This window comes from Galeopterus variegatus, unplaced genomic scaffold, assembly GCF_000696425.1.
Source record: "Galeopterus variegatus unplaced genomic scaffold, G_variegatus-3.0.2 Scaffold620, whole genome shotgun sequence".
Lineage (NCBI taxonomy): Eukaryota > Metazoa > Chordata > Mammalia > Dermoptera > Cynocephalidae > Galeopterus > Galeopterus variegatus.
In genome coordinates, this window is record NW_007726731.1 from 113,970 (window position 1) to 123,281 (window position 9,312).

At 48.2% G+C, this 9,312-nt stretch overlaps 1 protein-coding gene across 1 annotated transcript in view; it reads left to right on the forward strand.

Annotated features, from left to right (window-relative positions):
* ADCY3 (adenylate cyclase 3) overlaps nt 1-9,312 on the forward strand; it is a 29,528-nt gene that overhangs the window by 14,746 nt on the left and 5,470 nt on the right. The window contains exons 11-15 of the mRNA XM_008570615.1: nt 1,759-2,018; nt 2,317-2,382; nt 4,035-4,116; nt 7,949-8,107; nt 8,657-8,803. Coding sequence (XP_008568837.1) covers nt 1,759-2,018; nt 2,317-2,382; nt 4,035-4,116; nt 7,949-8,107; nt 8,657-8,803 — 714 coding nt within the window. The remainder of the gene's footprint in view (nt 1-1,758; nt 2,019-2,316; nt 2,383-4,034; nt 4,117-7,948; nt 8,108-8,656; nt 8,804-9,312) is intronic.

Sequence of the window (9,312 nt, forward strand, 5' to 3'; positions counted from 1 at the left end):
ACTGGCCTGTTTCCTTGCAGCTCCTCCCTCTCACAGAGTCCAAGAGCCCAGTCCCATGCCCCAGCCCTCTGCTAGGTGCTTTACATACGATGACCCATTTAATCTTTATAACGATCCGAAGAGGCTGGTATCAGCATCCATAGTTTCATATAAACTAAGGCAAAGAAAGGTTAATTCACTTGTTGTAGGTCACACAGCCAGTAAGTGAGTCAAGAATTGAAGCAGTTCAAAGTCCCAATCCTGTTTTTTCCTTCCTTGTATCACTGCTTACAGGGCATGATACTCTGAAGCATTCTGCATATCTTAAGTGTTCCTTACAGTGTGCCTAGTGTTGGGTATCCACCAGGACCAGGGAGATAAACCTGTCCCATGACAGGAGCTCTCCTCTGTTTAGCCTTCCCCCAGGTGGGTCAGTGGGGACAGGAGCTTCACAGCATCCACATGGCCAGGAGCAGACAAAACCATCTTCTGTTCTCTGTGCTCCTCAGTTCATGGAGAAGCTGGGGAGTCCTCTGAGGGGCAGCCAGATGCTTTCTTGGGGAGAAGGGACTGGAGCTGGAAGCCCAGGTCCAGTGATTTAGAACAACCAGGCATTTATGGAGCATTGAATGCTTGCAGCTGCCACTGATACTCTCTTGTCAGTTGTCCCGACTTCTTCCAGTTTTGGAGGTACCACATGCACTCTCTTCAAAAGTCCTCCTTCTTTCAAATATAATGTTATGTTATTTGCTTTTAACAGTTTAATCACAGAAATAAAATCAGCATGAAGACTTAGTCTGGCAGTAGCATAGTGAAAAAGCTCTAGGGCTGTGACTAATTGGTCAAAAGTCCAACTGGAATGAGGAATTAGGGGCTCCAGAATCTCACATGCCCATGAATTGCATGGTGCCCACCATAGAGAGAAGTCCCAGACCCCTTGCATGTCAGAATACATCTGGAGCCTAGTGCCCACATCTGGGGACCACTGTTAATGAGTCACAAACACTGCAGGACATCTAGAGATGCTGTCACCCATGGAGGGTTGAAAAACTAGGGAGGTTCAAAAGCCTTGCACATGTCAGAATTACATGCTGAGAACATACCCAAAGCCAGACAAGCCCCAGTGGGTGAAAGTTACAAGTAGGTTTGGTTCTATTGCCTACATCTAGCCAGTGTGGAACAGGCTCCAGAAGGTAGTGAGTTTCCCCCACATGGAAGTATTTAGGCAGAGATTGGCTGTCATCACAGGGAAGCTGGGAGTGGAGTCTGACAGGCCCCACGGCCCCTCCTGAAGCAACAGTGGGATGTGGGAAAGAGCATGTGGGATGGAAGCCTAAGCACTGACTTCTAGTTCTGGCTTTACCACTTGCTAATTGTGCTACTTTGGGCAAGTCCAGCCTCTCTAAGTTTTCTCTATAGTAGGGGCAGTACTAAAAATACTCAGAGAATTTTTGTGAATGTCAGTGAGATGATGGTAAAGCTCTTAGCTTTACCACTTGCTAATTGTGCTACTTTGGGCAAGTCCAGCCTCTCTAAGTTTTCTCTATGGTAGGGGCAGTACTAAAAATACTCAGAGAATTTTTGTGAATGTCAGTGAGATGATGGTAAAGCTCTTAATAGCAGTTATTAACTTTTGTACAATTATTCCCTGGCACACTTCCCCATCTTTCTTGGGGTTTCTGAGGGAGCTAGGGGAGGTGGCAGCTGGTTTACACAGCCATGGCATAGGCCTCTCTGACCAGCGTCTGCCTGTTCCCTCCTGACTGTCCTGGCCTCCAGCTTAGCTGTCTCCAGTACTACACGGGACCCCGCAACGGGACGGCAGGGACGGAGCTGGAGGGCGGCTGCCTGGAGAACCCCAAGTATTACAACTATGTTGCCGTGCTGTCCCTCATCGCCACTATCATGCTGGTGCAGGTCAGCCACATGGTGAAGCTCACGCTCATGCTGCTCGTCACGGGTGCCGTGGCTGCCATCAATCTTTATGCTTGGTGCCCAGTCTTTGATGAATACGACTACAGACGTTTTCAGGAACACGGGTAAGATGAAGCCTGATTGGGAGCTGTATTGTCTTTTTCCTCCCACTCCCCCAAGGCCCCATTTCAGGGTCATGGTCATAGGCCTGCACTGAAGTGGCTTTCTGCCTCTAGGCTCATCACAGGCTTGTGTGGGAACCTGAATTCATGGCTTCTCACAGACATGTCACTGGTTGGCTGTGGTCTGAGGCGAGATCCTTTCCACTCCATGAGTGGGAGATTTGGGATACTTCTGGGTTTGGCTGGGCATCAGCCTCTTGTACCCAGATGGGGCCTGAGTGTGCTATTATCTGTCCGACAGCTTTCCTGTGGTGGCTTTAGAGAAGATGCAGGTATCTTCCACCTCTGGGCTCAATGGCACTGACAGGTAAGGGCTTCTGTTTTCCCCTCCTGTCTACTTTGACAGCCTTTCTTCTAGAGACAGGGATGACAACAGGCCAAAGCCCCATGATCTCACCCTTCCAGAGGCACGGGATCTGGGAAGTGCAGGTTAGAGGGGTTGGCATGTTTCTCTAGGAGGCTGGAGCAGAGACAGAATAACTCTAGTAAGGTCCCAGATATCTGGGCCTCTTCTGTGTCAAAAGACAGTGAGCTCGGAGAGCAAAAGCAGTGTGGTGTTGAGGGTGGGCTAAGGAGGCTGGAAGGAGGTGAAGTGAGAAGGAATTGCCAAGTGCATGACAGCTGCATTGAACTGGAAGGCAGAACAGACAGACAGCGGGAAAATGAGGAGGAAAGAACATATCACTGGGACTAGAAGACCTGGATTCTGACCCTGTGGCAGTAAGTAGTTCTCTATGAGGCCACAGGCAGGTGTTTCCCCGAGTTTCAGTTTCATCTCTTGAGGAGGATATTGAAGTAGAAGTTCTCTCTAAGGTCCCTCTACCTCTAAAGTTTCAGATTTCATGCTTCGGTGACTTGAATAAGCCAAGTAAGGTAAAAAAAAAAAAAAAAAAATTACTTAAAAGAGGATGGGTAAAACATCCGAATAGGTCCTTCACAAAAGAAGAGATTTGAATGGCCACTAACAAATGAAGGGCATTCAAGTAATCAGAAGTTTCAGATTTCATGCTTCGGTGACTTGAATAAGCCAAGTAAGGTAAAAAAAAAAAAAAATTACTTAAAAGAGGATGGGTAAAAGATCCGAATAGGTCCTTCACAAAAGAAGAGATTTGAATGGCCACTAACAAATGAAGGGCATTCAAGTAATCAGGGAAGTACAAATTAAAACCATAACAAAATACCGATACATACCTGCCAGTTTGGCAGAAATTAAAGTCTGACGGTGTTGGGTACAATGGTATCTCGTACTCTTGGTGGGAGTATAAATTGGTACAACCACTTTAGAAAAAACCTGGAGTTATTTAGTAAAATTGAAAATAGATCTGTGATGTGGCAATTCCAAATTTACAGACATAGAGAAATTTGTGCACACACATGTCCCAGGATATATGCACAAGACTGTCTATAGCAGCATTGTTCATATTAGACACACACACTCAAATGAAAACAACCCAAATGACAACAGTAAATGGACAAATAAATTGTGGTATAGTCATACAATAGAATACTATAAAGTAATGAAAATTAACTATAGCTCCACACAAAAATATGGATGAGTTATAAAAAGCCATGGTAAAATTGTGCCCTGGTCACATTGCTCTCGTCACTGTGATGTTAGTCTCACCCTTCTCCAAGTTCCTACATGGTTGTAACTACTTCTGTGATCAGGCAGGTGATGCAGTGTTTATTTAAGTATCTGGGGATCAGCCCTGATGTGAATACCAAGTACAGCCTGGAGGGGCCAGGAGTTGCTTGGCCATTAGGTAGGAGCCCAATGATTTAAGAAAGCTTTGCTGTCCAGGGAGAGTCTGACTTGATGTGAAGGAGCCTAAGGAGTTGGGGGAAGCTTCTGGGGCCTAGGATGGGAGGAAACAGCACAACCCAGTAGGAGGGAATAAAACTCTCTTCCAATAGGGCAGCATGGGTGCTCTCTCAGTTGCATTCCTCTCTGCCCAGCAGACTGTCCCTGGTGCCTTCTAAGTACTCGATGACAGTGATGATCATCATCATGATGCTGAGCTTTTACTACTTCTCCCGCCACGTGAGTGCCTACACGCCCTCCTCTCCTCTTGTGGTCCCAACTCTCCAGGGCCTCCTGAGAAGCCGTCCTAGGATCTAATTACTGAAGCTTCTAAGAAACACTGGTTCCCTTTACCCAACATGGCATGTGTCCCTGGTCAAGCCACCATCTTCTCTGTATTCTGGTGTCTTCCTCAGTAATTTCAGGAAGACAATTCTTTATCTCTTCCTTCTAACCTCCTCCAGGACACTAAAAGAAGCATGGGGGTGGGAGAAGATGGAGTGCTGGCACAGAAGCCTGGATGAAATCTGTTCCCTAGGCCAGGGGCTCATGGCCTCTGCATTCACCCTGGTGCTGGGGGTCACTAACACACTGACCAGGGAGCCAGAAGAGAAAGGCAAGGGAGCTGATGAAATTTTTGTTTGGCTAAAAGGAAAAGAAAAGAGAGAAGGGAAGAAGAGAGAGCAGGGAAGGATCCCTACAAGGTACTTACTGCTCCATGTTAGCTCAAGTGCCCCCCAGTGGTTATCCTGGGAAAGTACCGCCTTCCTAAGCCACCACTCAGCCATATGGAGCCATTTGGATATGGGGACTCTGTCCTAGGCTGGGAGATCCCCACTGCTGCCCCTTCCAAAAGATCGACCTCTGGGCCGGCCCGGTGGCGCACTGGATAAGTGCGCCGCTTGGGAAGCGCGGCGGCGCTCCCGCCCGAGGGTTCGGATCCCACATACAGACCGGTTCCCGCTCACTGGCTGAGCGAGGCGCGGGAGCAACACCGAGGGTTGCAATCCCGTTGCCGGTCCCCGGTCTGGTACGGGGGCAACACTGAGGGTTGTGATCCGTTGCCGGACACGGAAAAAGACAAAAAAAAAAGATCGACCTCTAGCTAAAATTAGGTCCCAGGAGGCCCCACACATACTGAAGACTTCTTGGACCTCTCCTGTTTTGAGTTCTTTTGTTTTTGGCTAGCCAAGGGATCTGAACCTTGACGTTGGGGTTACAAGGCCATGCTCTAACCAAGCTAACTGGTTAGCCCTTTTTGGATCGCTGCTGTAACCGCAGGAGCTAGGATCCTCACTGCAGCTATAATGTGGCCTTTTTTTTTTTTTTTTTCCTTTTTGTCTTTTTTCGTGTCTGGCAACGGATCACAACCCTCAGTGTCGCGCCCGGACCGGACCGGGACCGGCAACGGGATCGCAACCCTCGGTGTTGCTCCCACATCTCGCTCAGCCAGTGAGCGGGAACCGGTCTCTTTGTGGGATCCGAACCCTCGGCGGGAGCGCCACCGCACTCCCAAGCGGCGCACTGTAGCAGTNAAGTTTCAGATTTCATGCTTCGGTGACTTGAATAAGCCAAGTAAGGTAAAAAAAAAAAAAAAAAAATTACTTAAAAGAGGATGGGTAAAACATCCGAATAGGTCCTTCACAAAAGAAGAGATTTGAATGGCCACTAACAAATGAAGGGCATTCAAGTAATCAGGGAAGTACAAATTAAAACCATAACAAAATACCGATACATACCTGCCAGTTTGGCAGAAATTAAAGTCTGACGGTGTTGGGTACAATGGTATCTCGTACTCTTGGTGGGAGTATAAATTGGTACAACCACTTTAGAAAAAACCTGGAGTTATTTAGTAAAATTGAAAATAGATCTGTGATGTGGCAATTCCAAATTTACAGACATAGAGAAATTTGTGCACACACATGTCCCAGGATATATGCACAAGACTGTCTATAGCAGCATTGTTCATATTAGACACACACACTCAAATGAAAACAACCCAAATGACAACAGTAAATGGACAAATAAATTGTGGTATAGTCATACAATAGAATACTATAAAGTAATGAAAATTAACTATAGCTCCACACAAAAATATGGATGAGTTATAAAAAGCCATGGTAAAATTGTGCCCTGGTCACATTGCTCTCGTCACTGTGATGTTAGTCTCACCCTTCTCCAAGTTCCTACATGGTTGTAACTACTTCTGTGATCAGGCAGGTGATGCAGTGTTTATTTAAGTATCTGGGGATCAGCCCTGATGTGAATACCAAGTACAGCCTGGAGGGGCCAGGAGTTGCTTGGCCATTAGGTAGGAGCCCAATGATTTAAGAAAGCTTTGCTGTCCAGGGAGAGTCTGACTTGATGTGAAGGAGCCTAAGGAGTTGGGGGAAGCTTCTGGGGCCTAGGATGGGAGGAAACAGCACAACCCAGTAGGAGGGAATAAAACTCTCTTCCAATAGGGCAGCATGGGTGCTCTCTCAGTTGCATTCCTCTCTGCCCAGCAGACTGTCCCTGGTGCCTTCTAAGTACTCGATGACAGTGATGATCATCATCATGATGCTGAGCTTTTACTACTTCTCCCGCCACGTGAGTGCCTACACGCCCTCCTCTCCTCTTGTGGTCCCAACTCTCCAGGGCCTCCTGAGAAGCCGTCCTAGGATCTAATTACTGAAGCTTCTAAGAAACACTGGTTCCCTTTACCCAACATGGCATGTGTCCCTGGTCAAGCCACCATCTTCTCTGTATTCTGGTGTCTTCCTCAGTAATTTCAGGAAGACAATTCTTTATCTCTTCCTTCTAACCTCCTCCAGGACACTAAAAGAAGCATGGGGGTGGGAGAAGATGGAGTGCTGGCACAGAAGCCTGGATGAAATCTGTTCCCTAGGCCAGGGGCTCATGGCCTCTGCATTCACCCTGGTGCTGGGGGTCACTAACACACTGACCAGGGAGCCAGAAGAGAAAGGCAAGGGAGCTGATGAAATTTTTGTTTGGCTAAAAGGAAAAGAAAAGAGAGAAGGGAAGAAGAGAGAGCAGGGAAGGATCCCTACAAGGTACTTACTGCTCCATGTTAGCTCAAGTGCCCCCCAGTGGTTATCCTGGGAAAGTACCGCCTTCCTAAGCCACCACTCAGCCATATGGAGCCATTTGGATATGGGGACTCTGTCCTAGGCTGGGAGATCCCCACTGCTGCCCCTTCCAAAAGATCGACCTCTGGGCCGGCCCGGTGGCGCACTGGATAAGTGCGCCGCTTGGGAAGCGCGGCGGCGCTCCCGCCCGAGGGTTCGGATCCCACATACAGACCGGTTCCCGCTCACTGGCTGAGCGAGGCGCAGGAGCAACACCGAGGGTTGCAATCCCGTTGCCGGTCCCCGGTCTGGTACGGGGGCAACACTGAGGGTTGTGATCCGTTGCCGGACACGGAAAAAGACAAAAAAAAAAGATCGACCTCTAGCTAAAATTAGGTCCCAGGAGGCCCCACACATACTGAAGACTTCTTGGACCTCTCCTGTTTTGAGTTCTTTTGTTTTTGGCTAGCCAAGGGATCTGAACCTTGACGTTGGGGTTACAAGGCCATGCTCTAACCAAGCTAACTGGTTAGCCCTTTTTGGATCGCTGCTGTAACCGCAGGAGCTAGGATCCTCACTGCAGCTATAATGTGGCCTTTTTTTTTTTTTTTTTCCTTTTTGTCTTTTTTCGTGTCTGGCAACGGATCACAACCCTCAGTGTCGCGCCCGGACCGGACCGGGACCGGCAACGGGATCGCAACCCTCGGTGTTGCTCCCACACCTCGCTCAGCCAGTGAGCGGGAACCGGTCTGTATGTGGGATCCGAACCCTCGGCGGGAGCGCCACCGCGCTCCCAAGCGGCGCACTGTAGCAATGCGCCACCGGGCCGGCCCCTAATGTGGCCTTTTTGATTAGGAGAATCCTTTCAGGGTCTTACTTCCCTTGCTGTTTAGCCATCTTCCTTCCAGTTTTGCCAAGTGGAACCCCTCCATTCAAGTTTGTTTTTCTTCTTTACATCAAATGGCCAGCTTAGTGCACACATCTTGCCTTGTTCGTGGCTGTAGGTGGAAAAACTGGCACGGACACTATTCTTGTGGAAGATTGAGGTCCATGACCAGAAGGAACGTGTCTACGAGATGCGGCGCTGGAATGAGGCTTTGGTCACCAACATGTTGCCTGAGCACGTGGCACGCCATTTCCTGGGGTCCAAGAAAAGAGATGAGGTGAGGGTTGTGTCCTCATGCTGACACCTGGAGCCATGAGGCCACCTATCTTCATCTGCTTTTGTTCCAGGGAGCCCCTCTGGGCCCAGGTCTTCTCAAGATATAGGATTGGGGCCCAGGTAGGGCTGAACCTAACCAGCAACCACAATATAAGCAAAAGAGAAGTTTCAGGGATTTCATAAAGGGCACTGCTGTAGACACTGCTTAAGTGGGCCATACATCTCTAAGGCTGCATTTCAGGTGACAAGGCCACAGCTAGAGCCCACCTTTCTGTCAACTGTGATCTTCTCAAAACAGAATGGTTCCCAGCTCCGCTGTACCCTTTCTTCTAGCTAGGGCTGTTACAGGAATTAGAGAAGCTGGTTTTTTCATTTATCCAAAGTAGTAATGAGCTTTTTTCTAACTATTCAAAGTTGGGATAACCTGAGAGATGCATGGGGCCAAAAAGCTGAGCATCCATGTCATGTATGTGGAAGAGCAATTCGCTTCTCTGGCACATCATCATTCAGACAGGTGTTCTTTGAGCTCTCTGGCCCTGCCTCTTTTTAGGAGCTGTACAGCCAGTCTTACGATGAGATTGGAGTCATGTTTGCCTCCCTGCCCAACTTTGCTGACTTCTACACAGAGGAGAGCATCAATAACGGCGGCATTGAGTGTCTGCGCTTCCTCAATGAGATCATCTCAGATTTTGACTCTGTGAGTATCTGCTGTGCCCCTCATCTCCTGCCACAGAGTTAGCCCATTCCAGACGACATCCCAAGACAGGCTGCAGAGGTCAAAGAGAAGTTGGTGAGTTACTGGAGACTGGCTACATTTTTCCAGATAAGCCCCTCCCTGTAACATATGGACTTCTGTAGCCATCTGGAACTGTTCGGTCTGAGGGGGTGAGTTGGGAGCCTGGGAAATCACGTACAATCTCACAGAATAAGGGCCAGCCAAACAAGATCCTGACGCCCCTGATTCCTCCTACCTGCAAATCCAAATTCAGTAAACATTGGGTAACATGTATACCAGGGGAAATGCTTTTACATATGCACTCAACGATCCTAGGAGATTTGCAATTTCATCTCAATGTTAATGTTGTGGAAACAGGCTCAAAAGGTCAGGATGGAGGCAGGGAGAGGGAAGAGGGAAAAGAAGGAATTGGTAAAGGGACATGAAAATCAACTACACTGTATATTGATAAATTAAAAAATAAAAAAATT